The sequence below is a fragment of the Podarcis vaucheri genome, assembly GCF_965113315.1.
Source record: "Podarcis vaucheri genome assembly, chromosome: 8".
Classification (NCBI taxonomy): domain Eukaryota; kingdom Metazoa; phylum Chordata; class Lepidosauria; order Squamata; family Lacertidae; genus Podarcis; species Podarcis vaucheri.
In genome coordinates, this window is record NC_138766.1 from 52,789,442 (window position 1) to 52,813,423 (window position 23,982).

Below are 23,982 nucleotides of genomic sequence, written 5' to 3' on the forward strand. Positions count from 1 at the left end.
TCAGTTGTTAGATGTGCTCTATGATGATAGGATGCAGGAGCAAAGCCAGTAGAATTGATAAATAGGACCTGCAGCTAACAGTGGCAGTATCGAGTCATCATTATTCGGTTCCTGTTTACTGGTCCAGTTAGTCAGCACTCCTCCACAGTGATCTGCCCTAGGGGTCGCCAACAGGGTGCTCTCTCTGATGAATCACTATGCTTGCTTTGGCTGATGAGACCTGGAGTCCAGCATCTGGAGGGCATCACATTGTCTGCTACTAGTAGGAAGGGAAGGAAATAGAGCAGGGGTAGCCAGTATGGTTGGCCTGTGCTGCTCACCTGACCTCCCTCTGGCTGAGTTCCAGGATGGATTCCAGGATGGGGAATTCCAGCATTCAAGGATGGAGAGGAGTGGGGGGGGGGCAAGGCAGTGCAAAGTCAGTGTGGATCAATCCACCTAGGTTTCTGACCATCAGTATTTTGTGGTTATTCTTGAGATCTCCCCATTCAGGTTTTTACTTCAGATATTTTTGTTTACTTCTGCACTTCTCCCACACCCTGGGAAGCTGCTGATACCTCCCTGTTGTCTGTGAAAGGTGCCATTTTAGCTACATAAGCAATGGCACTCAAAGCCTGAACATATTAAATAGAAAGAATGGTGGTGGTATTAGAAGATGCCAGTCTACCTTGCCTTTCTTTCACATGTAGCAAAATCCTAGACACATCTACACTGAAGCTGGTTTTATTAAGTTCAATGTGACTTATTCTTAGGTAAGCAGGTACAGGATTTTAGCTTAAGCCTTTCATCAACTAGCTTGCAAAGATGAAACTGAACAGAAAACATTACATAATTCAATATGATCTTAATAACTGCAAATATCTTACATGACCTTTGAGACCCTGTCTAAGCTGCAAGTAACCCTATCTATCTAATTATTCTACTAAATTGTCAGATGGTTTAATGTAAAACAGAGAAAAGGCAAAAATACTAGATCAGTTTTCCTTTAATTCTCCCAGATTATCAGATCAACTCTTCGTTATATTTCTTCTGCTTATCCCACTCAGAAAACCCCTACTCAGAAAAGCTTTAAGCATATTCTGAAATCCCACTTGCATAAGCCCAGACTCAAGGGTTTTGCTGTAAATTTAAGTAGCGACTTAAGAAGCTGCGCTAAAGTGTTTTATTTGGCAGGGATCATTTAAACACATGCACACTAACATACACACTAACAAACCATGTGAATTAAGCATGCTAGTTCTTAAAACATCTACAGAAGTTTCTGATGGACTTGGTTGATAATAAGTCCCAAATGTACATGCTCTCTCATACCCTTCCCAGGTTTCAGTACTGCCTCTGGCAATAGCTTTTACAGTTTCACTATACATAATATTAAGCCAAACCATGACTTCGCATGAATGAGCATGCTTGGAGAGGAGGTCACAGCTGCTTTGGATCTGTTCTAGTTCTGCTGCTGCACTGTGCTGAGTTAAGTCAAGGTTTGGCTAGTTGGTCATCTGAACATGGGCTTTGGTTTAGCTCTCCCAGAAATGCCAAAGTAGGACAAATATTGGCTAGAGGTCCTGGTGTGTCTGGAGAGAGCTAAGCCCCATGTTCAGGAGACATGCTGAGAATCCTAAGGATCACATGGAGAGTCCTGAAGGGCCACAATTGCCTTTCTGACCTCCCACTTCTGCCTTAAAATGAAACTCTTGAAAATCTGCCATCTAAAATATTTGAAGAATAAACATTAACATGAGCCAACAAAACAGCTCTTCCATACTTGAGTATTGTTAAGAAAAAGCAGGTCAAGTCAAGCCCAAGGAGTGAAGTGAACAATCCAGAAGAATGTCCTTCCCAAGTACCTTTCCCCTTCTCTCTCATTATTTGAACATGAGGAAACAGAACCATAGAAAACTCCATATGATCAGCTCTCAAGATTGAATATGTTGCATACTCTATGTAGAATCATAAACTATAAATAGCAAGGTATGATTTCCAACCTATGATTAAGTGAATGTTTTCCATTCCTCCTGTGTCATTAGAGCAAATGAAGTTGTAGCTTTAAAAATTACTCTTAATAGTAGACTAAACAAATTGCTAATGTAATAAGGTAACTGTAGATGAACGTAGTCCACCACTACTGTTACTGTGAATTAGTCTTAGATATTCACCTCATCTTGCTGGGAATTTAATAGCTGTAGCTTCATGTGCTTCATGTAGGCCATTGTGATTGGCATGTTGTAATCAATCATGCTGGTAACCAAAGTTGGGGGCTTCCCATTATCTGTAAGAATAAACAAAGATTAAATAAGGTATGATTATGGAGTTTTTTATAAACAAAATAATTACAAATAAATGGTATATAGTACTTCATACTATGGGTGTGTTTCATCATGAAACACTGCTTTACAGCTGTCATGATGTGTGAACTGGGTCTCCTGAAAAAGTCCTGTGACAATGTTTTGGTGGATTTTAGCACTTACTTATTATATTTATATTCCCCCTTTCTTCCATGATGACACTCAAAGCAGCAAGCACAGGGTTTTCAGGCATTATTTCATTCGGCTACAAGTCAATCCAGATATCTTTAGCATCTGCAAGGTCACCATATTATATGCCAGAATAATATAATGGCCTGATTTAACTAGCATTCTAACTGTGCTAGAGAATAAGTCCAGCAAGGGGTAAGACTGGATGGAGTGGATGGGGCAAGGGATGCTTCCTGTGTCATTCAAGTACAAGAAAAGACTTCTGAGAAAATTTGCTCATTTATCAAATCTCTTTGGGATTCCCTCAAAATTTCTCCTGAGGAGGAATCGCCTCATTGCTCTAAAATGTAAACTTTAGTTGGAATTCTAATGGCAGTAGTACTATGTATAGGTTTGTGTGTGCATAATAATAATAATTTATTTATATAGAAGACTAAGAAGGGGATATTGTCCTTTGTCTCAAAATATATATTCAGTATAGGGCTCCTTGGTACCTTAAATGAGCCCTTATTTTTACTTTTATTTATTTATTAAAATAATCTAACTTGCCTTCCTGGACATTCCACACACACACACATACACGTGCACGCACGCGCCCCACAAGTTGCTTCACACAAAAAATGCCCATGAAGTCATATAAACAATTTATGGAACAATCCCCCTGTTAAATGAGCAGCAGCAAATAAAAATGAGTAAGAAACTACATTAGTCTGATCTTCACCCTGCTGAGGGCATCAACATTCATGAGAGCACGTGAAGGCCTTTACATTAGGGGTGATACAAGCTTCATTTGCTGGCATCTCAGGTTCCTGTAGTCCTTATTATCTTTGGTATTTTAAGTTACTCCATCATGCTACCCTGACAGAAGGTACATGCATCTTTTTAGACAAATATTTTGAGTTTATAAATCCAAAACATTGTGACTATTCATGCACGCTATCTCCTCCTTGGACACAGAAAAGTGGACACACAAAAAGGAAGAGGGGGAGAAATGTTTCCCTCAGGTAAAATTACCATTTTAGCAGGAACATGGTATTACACATAATCCTTTGAGAGAATGCAGAAGACTACTATATTCTGACTTAAGTGAATGAGACAATATGACTTGTTGAACCGTTCTAGTGTACAATGTTTTATGAGTCTTCATTTAAACCAAGGAAATATAAATGGGCATTATGAATAAAATTACTTTACATCCCACTCTTTGGCACTAAAGTTACCTTTGTGATCTGCTCCATCTGGGTTTAAATGCATTCTTTTCTGGCACTCTGAGCAGCTCATTAGAAATCGTGTCACCGCTTCTCTTGGTAGAAAGGCATAGGTCTCTGAAATCTGAAATGAATACAGGCATCATATAAGTTGATTGAACTCATCATTGTATTTCTGAATAAAGTGTACATATCATAATTGCTGGAAGTAAAAAGCATGTGCTACGCAACATTTTTTAAAAAAACAACAACAATCCAGCATTTTAATCTTTCTGAAGAAGAAGAAGAAGAAGAAGAAGAAGAAGAAGAAGAAGAAGAAGAAGAAGAAGAAGAGTTTGGATTTGATATCCCGCCTTTCACTCCCCTTCAGGAGTCTCAAAGCGGCTAACATTCTCCTTTCCCTTCCTCCCCCACAACAAACACTCTGTGAGGTGAGTGGGGCTGAGAGACTTCAGAGAAGTGTGACTGGCCCAAGGTCACCCAGCAGCTGCATGTGGAGGAGCGGGGAATCGAACCCGGTTCCCCAGATTACGTGACTACCGCTCTTAACTACTACACCACACTGGCTCTCTTATCAAATAAGGATATGTTTATAAACTGGCTGTTCAAAAGCCTTCAGTTTTGGTTGAATTATTTCAGTTTAATAGGGGGCTTTCTGGAAGCTACCCTTAGAAAACCACGGGGGATACCTTGAACCCTTCCAGACATCCTCTTTAGTGAGCATTTGTGGTGATCTGTCGTCATGATGCTATGGGGACAGGGTGCCATATACTTTCAATACTGTCTGCACCTCTAAAAGTTTTTGGGGTGGTCACACTGCTGCTTTTTCGTTTATTGCATATCTCGTAACTTTCTGCTAAAATCCTGTAACTTTTAATAGCACAAACACTCCACTTTAATTTTCTCCCACTTTTTGTGCTATAGCCCCTCCAGACAGCAATAATGTAGAAGAAGAAGAAGAAGAAGAAGAGTTTGGATTTGATATCCCGCCTTTCACTCCCCTTCAGGAGTCTCAAAGCGGCTAACATTCTCCTTTCCCTTCCTCCCCCACAACAAACACTCTGTGAGGTGAGTGGGGCTGAGAGACTTCAGAGAAGTGTGACTGGCTCAAGGTCACCCAGCAGCTGCATGTGGAGGAGTGGAGACACGAACCCGGTTTCCCAGATTACGTGACTACCGCTCTTAACCACTACACCACACTGGCTCTCTAATGTAGTGTCCCTGGGGATATTAATAACTAATAAAGCAGAATAAGTCCACCACTGATGCACTATTATTGTGGCAAGAACATGTGGCACAATATACCCGCAATAAAACACCAATCTGCAAGGGCCCCTTCTTCAGATCTTGGGGAAAATGACTTACTAGTGATACCATTCTTCAGGCTTCAGAACAAGAACACACACACACACACACAAGTTTCTAAAGTTAAAACTCTTGTGTGGGAGTCTCTAGCACACATTCATTTAAATGGATTTGGATGAACACTAAGGTGCCATCATGCAATGCACAGTGTGATTTCACACAGCATATTTTGAACTTTTAATAGCATAATGCTGGGCAATTATGTTTTATAGCCTACATGTGGATCTTCAAAAGAATATTGGCATGTGGAGTACTCCTGTTCAGAATTACAGCCAGCCATGCCTTCTTCTAGCATAGGCCAGTCCATTCCCCCTTCCTACCATTTTGCACCCCAATAATCAGCATAATTTGTGCTCATTCCTCATGGGGCTACCTTTGGAGTTGATACCTTTAAGAGTTTTGTTTTCCTAAATATTTTTTTTTTGTACTTAAGCAAATTTTGGGGTTCTTCCTAGCCTTCAGATACCTTCGTCTTGTGAGTGGATGGTGTTGTTCGGTTATATCCATGGTTGCAGAATCAGTTCATAGTTAGTAAGTTGACTCCTTAACAAAGGGAACCCTCACCGCCATGGGTTTTAAAGCAATGAGATGGACAGTTTGATAAAGAATATAGCAGGTGAAGTAAGTACAGATTTTCACAGGGTGTAATGGGGGAAGGTGTGGGGCTTGCAAAGTGATCTTTGGTATGAGAATAGAGTGTGAACCGGATGCATAGATTTTCATCTGTGAAATACTGGAGGGCAGGGGCATTGTTAGAGGACGACCTAGTAGGCCCTAGGCCTGTATCTTTTGTGCCAGCCCCCAGAACTCCTGGCCCTTGCCCTCTTTTTAAAATTTATGCTTAAAATGATTCTTTTAAAAACATTATAACTGAGCATGTCACAACATACTGCCACTGAAATCCCACACCCACCCATCATCTTAATTTTCCCAGAGGCCTTTATTTTACTTTTAATATATTCAAAAGCAGTAGTTCTTGTCAATTGTGTTTTGGGTGGAGGGCTCAATAAACATACAGTGTACCAGAACCAGAAAGTAATGTTGGTACACCATAGCTCAAAGTAGGGCTTGACTAGCAATGGGCAAAGATGTCAATTTCAGATTCTCTTGGTTTCTTATTTTTCAAATCTAGGATTCTCCACATTTCCACATTTGTTTGTCAATAATAATAATAATATCCCCATGAAGATTAATCTGCATTTTAGTGTGAATTTCTTGTAATAGATTGGTTTTTTGCATTTTTTTTCTGATATACACATTTTTGCAAAGCTTTTTGCCCAATGTAATGCATTTTTGTGTGCTGTTTTAGCTAACACGTACATTTAAATACATAACATATAAATTTACCCTAGTATATTCATTTTTGTACACATTAGTAGATCAGAAAACTGCATTGCAAAATTCAGGGAAATGTGAATTTCAAAGAAAGGCTATGTTTCAGTTTCCATATTGTTCCAGAAAGTATGAATTAAGTAGGCTTGGCTTTAAATATTAACTGAGTCAAATTTCTCCCTCATCTCTATCCTTTTTTCCTTTCTGAAAGCCAGCCTAAATTTTCATCTAGACATATAATTTAAACTATGCAAATATTATGCAAACTCATGCAGTGTCTTTTTAAGTACCTTACAATGCCCCTGTTGGAGGGAATGCTTTTTCTCATAAAATAAGAGTGTTACACAAACCTCTCTTTATATATTCCACTGTAAAAGTTCAAAACTGGAGACTGTCACTTTTCACCCAGCAACATTGACAATTTCATATCCATTCTTGAAGCTGCTGTTGACATAGCAATGGGGAGATAGCAGCCAAGTAGGCTCCCATCCACCATGGTTGGACCCCACTCCAGCAGAGAACCCCCCCCTGCCCCTGCCACCCATCAAGCAAGCAATTTTCATCTTGATGCTGTGGCCGTCAGATGGAAGGAAGGCAGGTAGAAGTCATGCACCCATTCACTCTGCCAGCTCCACACTTTGCAGCAAGGAACAATTGCACTAGATGCTGCCAAGCTGCTGCCAGGAAGACTAAATGACTGAATATTTAAAATAGAGATTGAAAATAATTAGAACCCTTATACATTCTTTAGCAGCACTTTTCAGAATTTGGCTGCACGGAAATTAATGGAGCATACCTTTGGATTCATTAACAGTCTGGATTTTGGAAGAGAATGCTTCATTTATTTTAATGGAACATTCCTGTTGGTCTCTCAATCCACACCAGTAGGATAGCAATATTGCATGGGAAACAATAGAAGTAAGTCTCTGAATTGATACTCGTCCAGTTCATTGAAATGTGATCTGACATTTCACAAATGCATGTTAAATTTGCCTCCATGGCAGAACAATTACACCTGATTCTCTGCGAATGGTACAAAGAGAGGCTGTTTTGCTATCCTTCACTAACTACTCTCTCTTTAGCATAACATATTCACTTGCTACAGAGGCAGCCAGTGGAATTTGAATATGTCTTCAGTACTGTCTGGCCATAACCTGCTTTGTTTCAACCAACCTAACAAACCCTGGATCATTCTGCTATGGATACATAACAAACAAGAAGAATTGAAGTGACATTTCTCAACTCTCCACCCACACTCAACACAGCAGGTACAGTTGTACAAGATGTGCTTGTTGAGTCTTGCTAGCAGTACTAGTCACCAGATAAGAGAGTGGTGGGAAGAAAATGGGAGCAGAGGCAAGGTCATGCCTGCATCCATCTCTCTCTCTCTCTCTCTCTCTCTCTCTCTCTCTCCAAGCATACAGGGGCTCCACTGCAGAAGGTTAGCATGCCATGGAAGTGGATGCCTATTAGGACATGTTGTGCTTTTCCTTAGAAAAGCATGATGCTTCGCTGAATGCATTCTGTAGTCTACAACTGTACAACCATATTAAGAACAGCAGTGTCCGCTGTGTCCTCACCTGGCTTCCACAACTTCAAGTGGTTTATTTAGGTACATTGTAGACTGCACTAACATACTTTCAAACTAAGCCTTTTCTTATCCATAACCAAGGCTGCTACAATACAGTGGTACCTCAGGTTACATATGCTTCAGGTTACAGACTCCGCTAACCCAGAAATAGTGCTTCAGGTTAAGAACTTTGCTTCAGGATGAGAACAGAAATCGTACTCTGGTGGCGCGGCAGCAGCAGGAGGCCCCATTAGCTAAAGTGGTGCTTCAGGTTAAGAACAATTTCAGGTTAAGTACGGACCTCCGGAACGAATTAAGTACTCAACCTGAGGTACCGCTGTATTTTATTTATAATACTGTTGACCTGGAGAAAATAAGAGGGTGCATATCTCTCATGGTGTTCTGAAAGAGGTATGTATGTTGTTCATATAAAGGACAATCATGCTGAAAATGTTTTCATTTGATTCAGCAACCAAAAAAACTAAGAAGGAGGAAGGAAATTCCACAGCTCCACAAGGCAACTTGAACCACTATCAAGCCATTATAAAAATTGGACAAATAGCTCCTTATAGCTGCTTTAAAGTTGCTCTGCTGCAACTTGAACCAATTGCTTATTGTCCTACTACTCATACTGCCTTCAGTAAAGTTGTATTTGCCTATCTTCTATAGTGTGGTGTTTAAAGCATGTACACTCTTTTTATTCTATTCTTTTGTGCCATGCTTCTCAGTTCCGGTGTCATTTTTACTGCTGTCTTCAAAATCCTCTGCAGTCTGACTATATCCTTTCATACAGGTATGCAGCCCTCAAGATGTTTGGTTTTTAGCATATATACAATCTTCACTCATTGCTAGATGATACAGTGGTTTATTTACAGCACTGGGGAAATGATATTATGGCAGAAATTATGCAAGACTCGTAGAAATGCATTTGGATGGCTAAGCCTTCTAATTCTTTTTGTCTAAACTTTAGAGAACTGTCATTAAAAGGTGTGAGCAGGTGGTATTTTGTAACCTACAGACTCTCATACATATTGCAAAAGGGCTCAGACCAAGGTTGAAAAGGATGTGGCTAAAGAGATATGTACTGTATGTAGGAATGTGAGAAAGTACATCTGAAAACTTATTTTGACTGAAGTTTATAAAACTGTGGATCATCCTATCCCAGAAAATCTGATAGGGACCTTATTGCATAAATTTGAAAATGTTTTTGGCACTGCAGGCAGCATGTTTCTTGGTATATATTTATTAGCAGCAGTGAAAACAGTTTTTGCCAGTGAGTGACAAGATAATGAGCTGCCTACTGAAGACCATGGTCTGGCTGAAGTATAGAACATATCCCCCCCCCATGACAATTGAACCTACAAAGGATTGACAACCATGAGCAAGAGAAAGCCAGAGGCCTTCATGGGAGCTTGGTCCAATTGGTTACTCTGTTGATTATACAATCTCAATACAGTATCTTTTTTTTGGTTTTTTAAACTACCTGTGTACTGTTAACTTTGTATTTCTTAATTACTGGCATGATCTTTATCGGATAAGGCCTTTTTTCTTTCACTCTGGGCATATATAGTGGCTATTTCTTATTTCTTTATTTGAGGAAATCTTATACTGAAATTAAGGACTCAAGAGAACATGTGTTGTTTTATTTTCTGTTTCTTTTATTCTTGGTTTTCTAGGAATGTTACCCTTTTCATTTTGTATATTGGGTAAGACCTAGAGATCAATGATCATGTTCCTGCTCACAATAGGAAGGAAACTATTAGCTGTATGTGTATATTCAGAACAGTTACGAGTGTCAATGCCTTCAACAGGGAAAGTCAAAATTTGCAAAAAATTAAAATTCTAAAATTTAATGCAGTTTTCACAAAAAGAAATATAGAACCTACTCTTAGGTCATCAAGCTAAGAAGTTGTATCAGTTCACAGGGAGCACAAGAAACTAAATAAAGACAGTATTGTTTTCTAAAAACCCCAATTATTTCAATTTAGGAAGGTTTATAAACTGCTTAATCAAAACACTCTCTAAATAGCATACATAGTAAAATTATAGACAAAATACAGTTAATATGCACAAACCTATTCAAATTTATAAATAAAATAATTATAATTAAAACACAGAAAACTTAGTAGCACTTTCCAAGGCAAATATTGGAGGCTAAGTTACATGTCTGAGTAGGTTTGTTGAAATAAAAAAGTTTTCAGTAGGCATCTACAACAATATAGTGAGGGCATATGCCAATGTCAGTAAGTAGGGAATTCCAAAGCACAGGTGTTGCTACACTAAAAGATAAACTCTTCACAAATGTGGTACAAACATTCTGTGGCACTTGTAGAAGTGCAAGTTCTGCAGATTGAAGTGGTTGAGTAGACACATGAGGCAGGGTGATCCCTTAAGGAAACTGGTCCCAGAATAAGGGTATACCTTTCCTTATCTTTAAAATTCTTCTGCCACTTTAGAGTGGTACATATGGTAATTGCTATTGCATGGTAAACCTGACCATAAGAAGCAGCTCATCTTGCAGTTGGAGTTATTTCTCCATACCAGAGCAAGATATTATCTTGTAACATTTGTGTTTATTTGGAGAACATGTCCCCAATATGCAGTGAGTGACACCATATAAACAGCTTAGCATATGATAACAGCCAACTGGAGCAATTTAGAACAGTTTCCATTCAACAGCCATAGCTAAGGTGCAAATACCTTTAGCTTCAGCACCACACATGTTTACAGGAAAGGCACTGTGGTTTTTGAATGCACTGTGTATTCTCAAAAACTTTTTTTAAAAAAGAGTTCCTTCAAAAATGTGCACACTGGTGCTCATTTTCTCCTTGCAGCAACCTCACAAATATATTGAAAGGAGTCGACTCTTCTTGGGAGGAGCAACTAAATGACAGATGTTTAATACTAGTAGATTTCAAAATCTGCAATTAGCAGGTAACCAGAATAAAGCATGTAGGTTGATATTAAACGAGGTTTTAGCTTTGCATGACTCTTTAAGGATTATGCAAAAGACCGTATCCACAAAACTGAAGCCTTTTTGTTTTCTTAAGAACTGGGCTTACATATGAAACAATTTTGAACCTGTCAAATACAATTTTTACAAGAGTGCTTTAGAAGCTATTGTGAGAAAGAAGGCAGGTTACTCATACTTTGGCTGCACAAACAGAAAAGCTATGCTGTTGAATAGAGCAGGCAAATTGCTAGATGCAAGGAAAGATGGCATACAGCAACTTACCTGTCACAAGCAGCATGCACTATGAATCATCTGTTTGACCACAAACTGCCCTACAGGAGTAACACCTTTGAAATGACTGTACTCTTATGACATATAGATTCCTCTCCCAAGTAGTTTCCCTATTTTACACAATAGTTGTAAGCACAGAATCACATCAGAAGGTACTGAGGGGCTGAGACTAAAGGCCAGAACCTATATTGGTATCCAAGGGCAGGAAAGTGTGTACAACATAATGTGGAACAACTGCTCTATTTGCCTTGTGACACTTATAGGAGAACTAGAATTCATGCTGAGCTTGTTCACAATTGAAACCAAATCATGGTGTGGCATTACATGAGCATGTCTGAGGCTTATGCACTCAAGCATCACCAGTTCTTGTGAAGTGCTATGCATAGGGCTTCCCAAGTACCATTGATGAGCCGATCATTGGGTCTTGAAAAGTCCCATGTATCCACAAGTCTCCACAAGACCTGGTGATCAGCATATCATTACTGGGGAGCTCCAGTTCAGGTGGTTAAAATTAAAAAGACTACTGTCTACCTTGCTTCATGGCTCTGTCTCCCTCTGCTCTTCTGGATTCAGGTCTTCTGACCAATTCCTGCCTGTTCCTCTCCAGCACAACTGCTGCCATATTGTTCTGCTGCTGGTTGCTGTTCCTCCTTTGTTTGTTTGACAGCTGATGATGGGGAATTGGGGAGGATTGATGTTCAGAGCCTAGCATTTTGCCTAAGCAGTCAGCTTGTTTGGCCTCAGGCTGGTCAGACTCTAGACAGCTTTTAAGCCAACAGCAGCCAAAGGAAAGCCTATTATTCACCCTTGCCTACAAAGCCCTATTGTGATGTAACAGTACATCATTCAGAGGCATCAGAGTGTGGGGGTGCAGTAGGTAGGGAGAACAGAGTTCAAGAAAGAGACTGTGATTGGGAAAAGGAAAGCTGAAGCATTAAAGCTAGACCATCAGGAATGAAGTTCAGTAAGGGTCACAGGCCTCCTTCTGAACAGGTCCTTTGCTACTTGGAAAATGAAAGAACCATGCGCTGAAAAATGTAACCCCATTATCCTAACTTAAGATTGTTTTCCTCTATATTATTTAAAACAAGGGAGATAATTTGAGAGAGTAGTTCATCAGTAAAGGAGAAGGGATTTTGCCATATATATTCTTGGTTAACTGCTACCACAAATAAGTTTTGTTTCAAAAACATCAATAAAAATAAAGTTTAAAACCTATAGGAGTCAGTTAGATGTGAGCACATAAGTTTGTATGAGCATCATATATATTTATTTCTCAATCACTTATACAGACATGACATATAATGCTTTCCTGAACACATGAGTATGTATAAGAAACAATACTGAAATATTTTTAGCCAATGATTTTTAATCTGCTTTGATCCTGGTATGTCCTCATAATTTCCACCACAGAAATGAAGTCAAGCAACTCACACAGTATTTGGACATAACATAATGTAGCCTGTATAATTTCCCCTTAAAATTGATAAGGAGGTAAAGGTAAAGGACCCCTGGACAGCGAAGTCCAGTCAAAGGTGACTATGGGTTGCAGCGCTCATCTCACTTCAGGCCGACAGAACACAAATTGGTAAGTACGTAGCCAGAGATATTAGAGCATATCTATAGCTTTTGTAAAATGTTTTAATAGAAACATATGTTATTAGGAATACATGGTTTGCTAAGAGTAGCAGACAAATTACAGTTCTAGTAAGGTAATCTTGATAAAAGATTAGAGTTGCACAAGTGTTTTTGTTTTGTAAGGTTGTTTACTTACTGCTTTATAAGTTCTTTTTTGTCCTGCATGTTTTCTGATTTGTTCTCCATTGGGCCCCGTTTCCACATGCATGGAGTAGATTATGTCAAAGAAATCTTCAACAACTGCTACCCGTCTTAAAGACAGTTTCTCATCTACGCCAACTCCATCCTAGGGGAAAAAATGATAGGGAGCACAAGATGAATAGATAAAACTACCAGGAAAACACATCCTGTTACTTAGAGTTGATTAGATAAAGACCCTTGGCACTGACATCTAAAGATCCCTATCCAAGAGTAATACTTAGCAGCTCAATCAATGACAGCAACATTATAATTGCACAATAAATAAAGAATTCTCTGAATAAGATTCTAAGTGGGGAGGAAAGCCTTCAAAAATGGATAATTTGGGTTATCTTAGCTTTTCACTGATGGTGATTTCCATGTTATTTAAAGCACTTCAAAGTTACATGAAGTTGATGCAAAATCAAAAAAAGCATTTTTAAAACTATGTTATAAACATGTTCACTAATTCTTAAGTGGAAAAACAATTGCTTCAGTTACAATGAGGTCTAGCCACAAATTTGTAAAAAAACAACAGTACCCTATTAGTAATATCATTCTGGTTATGAAAAGATATAGTTAGAGAAAAGAGACTGCATCTTAACTTCTGATCAGAATAAATATAAAGTATGCCTATGTATAACCACATTCTCACAAGGAAGAGGAGTTAGAAGGTTTCATCTAGCGTTTGTATGCAGAAAAGCTGCACATATATTTATGTCTGAAATAATAAATCATTATGTGGTCTCATACCCTCCAACATTCGTCAGATGAAAATAGGGTCATTTCTCACTCCCCCTACAACTGACCCTCCTCAACCCCCCATTTTTTTTGTCCCCTACCGGAAGAGGATTTCCTGTCAGAAGAAGGGAGAATGTCACCACCACTCCACCAATGGGACACAGCACGCACACACCACACTGTCCTGAGAAAAACCCCTTAATCTCAATTTGATTTGATTTCTTTGGTAGATTTACAAAAATAGTTTTAGAATGTCAATACTCCTTGTACTCCATTCTGCTCCCCTTTTCTTCCTGCCCAGGACAACCCAGCCCTCTGCCTGCCTCTCAAAGCTGGTACGTCATGTGGGGCTGGGCCTCAGTGGCAGCAGCCTCCCCAGTGGCGTAGCGTGGGGGGTGCAGGGGGGCCCGGCCACACCGGGTGCAACATCTGGGGGTTAGGGTTAGGGTGCGCAAATCCACGGGTTAGGGGGCACAAATCCACAGGTTAAGGGGCGCAAATTACTTGCCTTGCCCCGGGTGCTGACAACCCATGCTACGCCACTGAGCCTCCCCTCCTTGCCTGCTCTCCAGCAGCTACTACGAGCTGCCCAAGGGAGGAGGCTGGTAGCAGTGGCCACAGAGAGGCTCATCCTCCTCCCCAAGCTTGGCAGTGGCATGGGTGGCAGGGGAAATATTCCCAAGACATTCTGGGATCAAAGCAGAAGTGAGGATGGCTTTTGTAATTCTGGGCCTGTCCCTGATTGGTTGGAGGTTCCAGTCAATGGGGAGTTGACTGTCAGTGAGAGGAAGGCAGCTGGGATTTTGATGGCTGAGGGCTTGGAGGGAGAAAGTTGTGAGGAACAGCTAAGGGAAATAATTGAGGTATAGCCATTTGTTGAGGGTTTTTTTTCAGTTTTGCCCAGAATTGTTGAGCTTTTTGGACACAATTGCACTGCCGACACAGGCTGCCATACATCCGGATATTCCCTGACATTTTCTACATTCCTATCTGGACACTACTGTCAACTGCGGTATTCCAGATATATCCAGGAAAACCCAGATGTATGGCAACCCTAGCTTTGGGGGTACAGAGACAGATTGTCTGCTGTAGCTGGACTGGGTTGTGGGATGGAAGTTTAGGGAATTCGGCTTGAGATGAAAGCCACTTAGAGGCTGCTGTCAGCAACAATGTCTCTTGAGTCTTCAGAAACTGTCAACAAGCACCTTTTAAGATCCCAGTGTATCTGTATTTTCTTATGTACATGGTATCCCTTTAATAAACCAGCAATTTTCATCCTGTCTATTTTATGCCTATGCCTGAAATTCATGTTGCTAGGTTTTGAAAGCATTCTGAGTTGATGGCAGTGGAAAGTTAAAGTACAGATACATGAATCTGTGTTTATACAAAATGAGCCAGAGGGAACCTAGAATCCCAGATAGATAACTCTCAGGTAGATACTGGAGCTTAGATCTATATAGAAACACCACCTTCTGATCTGGAAGCCCTCTTCCCAAATCCTTGGTGTGGGGGGACTCTTTGTCTTTAATCACAAATTAAGCCCTGGCTTAATTTTCCTTAAAAATCAAGTTCATAAATGAATAAACACAATGTTCAGCACACCTGCTTCACTTACTCTCATTTTGAACAGACTGTTGATGTACATTTACAGTACCCATCTAGCCTACTTTTTCCACTGAGTAGTGTCACTAAAGCAGTGTTTATAAGTATCCACTAGTTGCTTTTACTGTGTGAGAGAATTTGACTTTATAGATTCCATAGTTAACAGTGCCACCTACATCTCAAAACCTTGCAACTGATGTTCACATCATTGCTAACCAACTAGCAAAGACACCTCTGAATCAACTTGTTTTTCTGTGACTTGAGTACTCTTGTGCAGATCCCATCCATATTTCACAGCACTGGCTAACATGCAAGGATGAAGATGCATGCCTTCAAACAATGGTCCCATTTGACAATATTCTTTGTGGATGCTCTCATATTCAGTCTTTCCTTACACATATATGCTAAATTCTAGCTGTCCAGCCCTGAGGACGGTTCCAGATAAGGAATTTTTTTATGTGTTTGGCTGCTAATACATGTACAGAAGGTGGGCAAAGTTTGTGCTCCCTGCCCCCCGCCCCAAATGCATGTACTTACTTCATTAAAGAAATGGGATAAGTATCTTTTCCAAACCATTGTCTTTTATCCAGTGCTTTTTTTTCAAAAAAAAAATGTTTAAGCGTACTTTCATTTTCCTACTCATATTGAAATACTACCCCTCAAAGAGGCCAAACTTAGATTCACAAAATGTTTAGGGGTATGCGTACCCCTGCGTACCCCCAGGAAAAAAGCACTGCTTTTATCTAATCCATGATCAGTGCCTGGATGTAATCATGGGCTAGATAAGGGCTAATGAACTGTAACTGAATCTTGACAATACAGACACCCTATGAATCAGTGGTTCTCAGGTAGAGGAATTGGGTTGCATACTTGCCCTGTATGGCATTGCACTCTTTCCAAAGGAGCAAGTGTATGGTTTGGTGTTGTTCCTAGATCAACCGCTATCACTGGAGACCCAGGTGACTTCAGTGGCTTGGAGTGCCCATTGCTAACTGGCTGGTGTGACAACTTTGACTGTTCCTAGACAGGGATAGCCTTGCTGTAGGGGTCCATACATCAATAATCTCCCAATTAGACTACTGTATGTGGCTGGTATGGTTTATGTACTACAAAATATGATCCATCAAAGTCAGGTGGATTTACTTCAAAGCATATGAATTTAAAATCGGGCCACTGGGTCTCCTAAACCTATATAACCATATGCTGGACTGATCTAAAATTAATTTTAAAATCCATTCATATACTACAAAGAGAAGATAACATCTATTGATAATACGCAATGACTGTGTATACCCTTAAACTTAGTTGTTGGCATCCTTCTCTCTCAAGAGACAATGGTGTGCACCTCCAGTGAAGTCAAACTGCTGCATTAGCAGCACCAAAGTGACGTTCCCAGGGTGCAAGCCTGGGCTGCTTAGACGATAGCCTTGCTGATGGGGTACAAAGGAAAGCAGTGAAATACGTTTGGTGCCAGCCTGGCTGCGGGAGTTGCCAGAAGGAGGCGTACAAGACATCAGCTAACCACTTTAGCAATCCACTCCAGATTTGAGTAGGATTTACTCCTCAGCCTTTTCTTATCCTGAAGATGTCCTGCAAGGTAGTAGAGGTTATGGGCCAGAGTTTTCCTTCTCTTAGATGGGCTACCTTCAAAGGTTGATGAGCCCCATCTGCTCCTCACTTCTCTCTGCAGCACATGCAGAAACCGCCATCTTGGCCAGTGGACCCACTCTGGGTCTTGTCTCCTCAATCTACTGGAGCCTGTCTGCTTGCAGGGGAAGTTCCTAACTCCCCAAGGGTTTGAGACCCATCGACTACACTCGCCTAGTTTAGCCATTCAAATCCATTTCCCAGTGTGTGGTCACTTCTAGGAGCCACAGCTGAGAGCTGAGTGCAGCATGGGAACCAAAGGTGGACAAACTACCCCAGAAGGAGAATGACATATACCCCTCCCCTAACACCCCATACACCCCATTAAACATTACCTATAGATTAACTTGAGGTGTGAAGCAGGCCAGTTTAAACATCTTAAATAGTGTATTAATAATAATAATAATAATAATAATAATAATAATAAAACTATTCAGTAGACAGTCCTTAACTACCAACATGAATTTGACGAAAACTGCAGGAGGCAATGAGGCCAAACTTAGATTCACAAAATGTTTAGGGGTATGCATACCCCTGTGTACCCCCCAGGAAAAAAACCAACCACTGGTTGTATAGTTAGGTGAATTATTCCCTGAGACAAAAAGATGAATTGGAGGCGTCTTACCGTTACTTACTTTTGGTCACTTATCCAACAATGGAAAACTACAGCATATTACCCATGTGTCACATCTGAAATTAATTTCTGAAATTTTACAAGCTAAACCAAAAGGCAGGCAGAGTGACATTTATACAGCAGAGACAACCCACCCAAATGGAAATGGGGGAAGGGGATCTGCTCATCCTTAATTACAATATCCTACTACAAGCTGGATCTGATAACCTATGAAGTCTCTCCCAGTTCTGTGTTTTTATGATTCTGTGTTATTCCATCCAGAGTAGACAAAAAACAAGTCTAACTATGGACATAAACATTTTCAGTATGCCATCTTGCTTTTGTAACCCATCAGCATTTTCAGTAAAGTGTTGAAACCAAAAAAAGTTGTGAAAATAAAGTGTATTCATTTCCCCTTGCTTCAAAAAATATATAAAATAAAATAAAAAAGAAGCAATAATCCTATCTACTGCTCACGTGTCTGTTTGAAAATAGGTCTCTTGAAAATTCTCTTTCATCATGCATAAATGTCATTTTGGAAGCATTTGTAGGGTTTCAAACTATATTCTTTAAAAAATCACGTATTACTTTAAAGGGTTAAATTGGACTGTTAATTTCAGACTTCTTATGCACCATAATATTTTTAGGTCTGAAGTTACATATTAAAAAAATAGTCAGCTGCAGCATAAGAGCATCAGAAAGCTCACTAATCCAACCTTATAATGTTTACACTACAAAATATAAATGGCAAGCATGTTTTCTCTATATTAGAAGATAATATTTTCATAGTAATGGAAATATCAGGCAATGTTCAGTGCTGACCCACTTGGTTATTTTTACTTTTCCCACCATTTAACACTGTAAAATCATGGCAGAATCGTTGCACTGAGCATGAAAAGATGATGTATTTGATGTTAGATAAAGAAGTAAAAATGGAACTTGTTGAAAATTCTATATCTATTGTATTTGCACACTTCTAGAGAAGGGTTTGATCCACACTTAGTCTTACTTAAAGTACAAGTATTGAAATCTACCCTAAGTATAACTCCAATCTAATATGTTCACACATGTATGTGCAACATACATGACTGAAATCTATTTTTGAATATCTATACTCAAATGTGCATTTAATAACTTTATTGAGGTTGTAATCCTAGTCACAGTTCCCTGAAGCATGCACCATTGAACATAGTGGGACTTACTTCTGAATAAACATCCATAGCATTGTGCAGTTAAGCATATTGACGCACAAAATCTTTACACTGATCTGCAGAATTGACAATCTCACCTATCCACAACCAAAGTGTCATTTAAAATTATTTGCACTTTGATGGACTGAACTCTCAAGACATAGGTAACATAGTACATAAAACTCAAATTAAAAATATATATTATCGCTTTTTGCAGTTTTAAAAAGCCAAGCGGGTTTGCCAAAGGATCTGTTCGTCTGCCTCTGTATTGATACCAAAGCTGATCCAGCTGGGAATACAAAACATCAAACCATCATTAACTAGGATTTTATTTCTTCTATATGTGCTGAATGAGGTGAGAAACTTGTGAAGCAATAACTCTCCACAGGAATCAGAACTGTATAATAAATGTGATAAGTCTGGGATTTTATCAGATTTATATTAGTATAGCCCATCCCAAAAGATAACACATAGATAGAACTATGCATTTACTGTTAGATCTTCAGTAGGTATGAATCAAAGTATCCAGGGAAATCAATGGAGTTTGACAACTCATGATCTGTCTCTTCGCCTGTGGCAGTTAGATAAACTAGACCTGTACATCCAGATTACAGCCTTGAAGTCCTCCAGTTAGATAGCATCACCTGTTTCCATCCTTGGTTCAATCAGAGACCTTCTAAAATGGGACTTGACTTGATGACCTGACAGAATTAGGGGAAATAATATATTTTATTTTCAGAGTACAGACCTTGCTTCCTTGTTATGACAACACTGTTTGCCCTGCAGTTTTCTCTGCATATCATGCCTGAATAAAAGCAGATACAGTATACGATTATGGAGAGGAATGCTAGAAAACTGGTCACACTAGTCAGGATTTCTTTCTCAGATTATGATAATACCTTAAAAACCAACAGCTCACAACCACTGGCAGGTAGAAAACCATATATATATAGGATGATGAGTAAGTTAGAAAAGTAGCGGTTATAACTGCAAATGTAATAAAACAAATATAGGAGCTTAAATAAGGAGAAATGAAAAATGAAATTTTTGAAAGTGAAAACATAGTAACCATGTGAGCTAAAAAAAAAGCAGTGACAAACATTCCAGAAAAGTGGTTAACAATTTAGAAAAATAACAATGTGAAAAAAGAATTTAAAATACATAAAAGTTTTGCACAGAGTAATCAATATAAATAAAAGTTTAAAGTAATATTGAAATGTTTTATTAAAAGAAAAAGGGTTAGAATATGGCCACACCAAAAGTAGGAACAAAATATACAAACTGCCAAAAAAAACAAACCCACCAAGATGTGCGCACCCTCAGTTCAGCTAGTTCATTCTTTATTCAAAAGTTATCAGAAGTTTGAAAGAGGATACAGCTGCTTGTCAAATTGTCAGTGGAGAAGACCTTTGACTGAGGCGCTGGTCCTCATGTTTCCTATCATAGACAATAAATTACATTTTAAATTAATGCATTGGCACTGACTCTCTGTTACTGCTATCAAATTCTCTCCTCTGATCCAGCTCCATAGCTAAATAACTTGAACTTTCTGAACCAGATTGTGGTAATAGCAAGTCGGGTCTCAAACTTCTACATGACAGGTTTGAGCTGATTCTCTTTCTCTTACAACTTGTGACTGTGCTGGAGGCATCAATCTTGTAATGTCAGCACTAGATGACCTAATCGTCTACATCTATGATTCTGCAATGCAGCAGCTGTACAGCAGTTTGTTGTAAACAGGTTCATTGTCTCCATTCTTTTCCCAGTGGACAACCGTCTCTTTCCCAAAACCATTGCAGTAACAAACTCTTAATTGGCACCTTTGCTAGCAGTCTCAAAGAAAGCAAAGGGCAGTTCATTAGGTCCAGCAGTCCTGTACCAATGGCAGTTGAAGCGCTAGACAGGCAAAAAGCCCTTGATGACCTTTTGTCTACTTTGTACAGCTTTGCTCCTGGCCCTCTCAAGCCCAACACACCTTTTTGTTTGTTTTTTGCCATTGCTACAACATGGATCAGTTCTGGTAATTTGCACTCAGCTGCAGATTGAATGGGACTATACTGACAAACAGGAATTGCTGGCAAATCACAGCACATCCTGGATATAATCCTAATTGTATGGTATGGAAGGAAAAAATAGAGTGTTAAAGTAGGCACCCCAATAGCCACTTTTGAAAAGACATGGAATCTCAAATCTTTCCCCTCTTGCCCACAGCATATTTAGACACATTAGCAAGTAATAAACAGCAAAGCTTAAATACTTCTGGACAGGTTACCTGAAGGACCATTCTCTCCAGTATGAACCAACCCGCCTATTAAAAAGTTCAGAAGAAGCTCTCTTCTGCATTCTGCCCACATCAGATGTGCATTTGGTATAGATGCTAGAGAGAACCTTCTCTGTGGCTGTGCACAGGCTCTGCCATTTCTGTCCCTCTTTGATGGCATTCCACTTACAAGAGCAGACATTATTTCAGCAGGCCTTTGGCCTGTTGAATTAAATATTCTGTACCCTGCTGCATTGACTTCACCCCCCAAAGGCACACTCTTCCATTGCCTCCCGAGACAGATGGATGCCAGCAACAACCATGCTGCATTGACTACTGGCTTTCATTCTTAACTGGCTAGTGTTTTGTGTGTGAGTGAGTTTTATTATTGCTAGTCACCTTGGGCATTTAGCATGGAAAAGCTGAGTATGGTTTTTCATAGTTAATGTAATCAATACTGATATATATTGATATATATTGCTATGTTGCTAACAAAGATGCTATTAGGAACTTTGGTGCTGTCCTTCTCTAACACATGTTGTCAGGAACTCTGAAGCTAGACACCCCTCACATATCTGATATGATTTATACATTGTGCACTATGCATCATATGTATGCGAGGCTTTAAGATGTAGTTTCTAGTGGATGTTAAAAAGTAAAGGTTCAGAGAACTCCTTTGTCAAACAAAGCCCTGCCAGTGTTCCGGTTGCAGGCTGATACTGGCTAGAGAACCCTGCTCCAGAAGTGACTGAATCTGACTGTTTATAACTTGAATTCTATTTTTTACTTTCCCACCTTTCTACACTCAGTATCCAAAGCAGCTAAGAAGGTAAATGAAAACAAAGCAAACAACTGTCCAAGATTAAAATATTATATAAAACAAATTAAAGTAGCGGGAGCCAAAACTGGATGCTAAACTGGGGAAGGAGCATAACTTAGTGATAGAGCACATGCTCTGCATGCAAAATGTCCCAAGTTGAATCCTTGGGAAAGACCTCTCTGAGAACAATGTAGTTTCAAAGCTTTGGCACGGCTGGGAGCAGATCCACACTTTCGTTTGTCCTGTGTTTTCTTTCACGTGTTGCAGGGCAAATTAGTACCACCACAAGTATTGTCCAGGATTCTGGGTCCTCATTCCACACCTCAGTCCATACTTTTTCAAGGAGGCAACCCTGAAAATATGCAATATCCTCTCCTTACCTGAGTACACAGTGCACACTGCTAGTGTGCTCTTTCAACTCCTCCCGTTGACCTGGAGGCGGAAGAGCTGAACAGCAAATGCTCATCAGGGGAAGAGGAGTTCACAACCCTGCCCAGTTTGGAGATAACATTTTGGGTTTCCAAATGGGTGCTAGCTCTTGAAAAGTTGAAGGCCATCAGTTGTAACTCAAACTCATAACAAACCATCAATATTAGCAAATGCTGTTTGCAATGGTGGGTAGTGTCCATTGGGACTGGTGGGGCATAAGGCAGCAAGTCAGCAATGATTGCAGTCAAAGCCACTGACTGATGCAACCACAACCAATGACAGGCAGAGCCAACTTAGTCTAGTTTTGTCCCCATTCTCCTCCCTATTGAGTTGTACAAGGGTAACACTAAGACTAAAAATGAGGAAGCTGGCAAACAGTTCCTCACACTGGATTGACTGTAAGAGAAAGCAGGCAGGTGGGGCTGGCTGAGGGCAGCCTGAAATTGCTGGGGCAGTGCCCCAGTCATTCTAACAGACCAGCCTCCACTGTTTATCTCTTTGAACACACTGTCTGCACAGTGTGAAAATACTGCATCTTTTTAATGATCCACACCTGCCACCCAAAATAATACTTTAGACCCTGGGCAGGTGGTACTAAGCAGGTGGTGTACGTAATGGCAAAGAAAGACATCACTTTCACAAGGAAATAATTAAATATTTTCAATAGAAGGTGTTGAAAGTTGGTAACTTTGTGACCTCCAGTTCTGAATGATACCACATTAGGCCAGCTTCAGAAGAAGGCTCTTTTAAATAAAGCAATAAAGATATTTATTCAAACAAACAAAAAATTAAGCTGACTGAATAAAGGGGTATGTTTGTAAGTAGGCAGTTAACTAACTGGCAGCATTACTGTTAATACAATGTGCAACTTAGTCAATGTGTATGTTTGCTTAAAAAATATTTGCCCAAACACAGTTTGATTAGTTTACCCAAACTGCATTGGTGATAAGGAAATGTAAGAAAATGTTCTACCAAAGAAAAGTAATTTGAAGTAGTGTACAAGAAAAGGCTTCATAGCGCTGTTTCATCTGATTTTGCACTAGAGCACTCTGTTGATCTTATTACAAGATGCATAACAGCAGAGTTTACCTTTTCTCTGTTATCCTACAAGAAACTTCCAGTAGAGGGAGTTGGACATTTCTACTGAAATTTCTTTGAGGGAGTTTTCATGTCACTGCGATGAAGATCCAGAGATCAGCAAGGGAATGGGTTTGGAAGTGTAATGCTTTTCTGAATGCCATTTAAATAGTGCCACAAGATAAAACACATGCAAGGTAAGCCATATATATTCCAACCTACAGCTTGCTTTAAATGTTTTGCAATCTATCAGCAACCCAGTCTTCTGCACGTTTACTTGGGAGTATGCCTAATTCTCTTCTGTGAGGCTTATTTCCTAAGTAACTGCATGAGATTGCAACATAAGGCAAATGGATGCATTAACCACTGCAATGTGGGAGCCAGTTCCTTGCAATTTCCTCCACACCACTTTGTTAATGTTTCGATCCAGGAACTAGAGTGGGTTAATAGCATGATTCTTTAACACCTGATCATCAGTGAGATCAATGGGTGTTTGAAGGGCTAACTAATCTAAACCCTGGACCAGCACATTACAGGGATTAAGGACTGTGGAAGTGAATGAGTGAAATACTCTCTATGGGAAGAGAGCAAATCGTTT

At 39.7% G+C, this 23,982-nt stretch overlaps 1 protein-coding gene across 4 annotated transcripts in view; it reads right to left on the reverse strand.

Moving 5' to 3' along the window:
* NOL4 (nucleolar protein 4) overlaps positions 1 to 23,982 on the reverse strand; it is a 110,151-nt gene that overhangs the window by 62,218 nt on the left and 23,951 nt on the right. For 3 of the 4 annotated variants that reach the window (XM_082234819.1, XM_082234818.1, XM_082234821.1), the window contains exons 2-4: positions 12,965 to 13,114; positions 3,692 to 3,803; positions 2,154 to 2,266 (exon numbers count right to left, since the gene is read on the reverse strand). In XM_082234819.1, the coding sequence (XP_082090945.1) occupies positions 2,154 to 2,266; positions 3,692 to 3,803; positions 12,965 to 13,114 (375 nt within the window). Of the gene's footprint in view, positions 1 to 2,153; positions 2,267 to 3,691; positions 3,804 to 11,721; positions 11,963 to 12,964; positions 13,115 to 23,982 lie in introns of those variants that run through there. The other variant, XM_082234820.1, reaches the window with a different exon arrangement.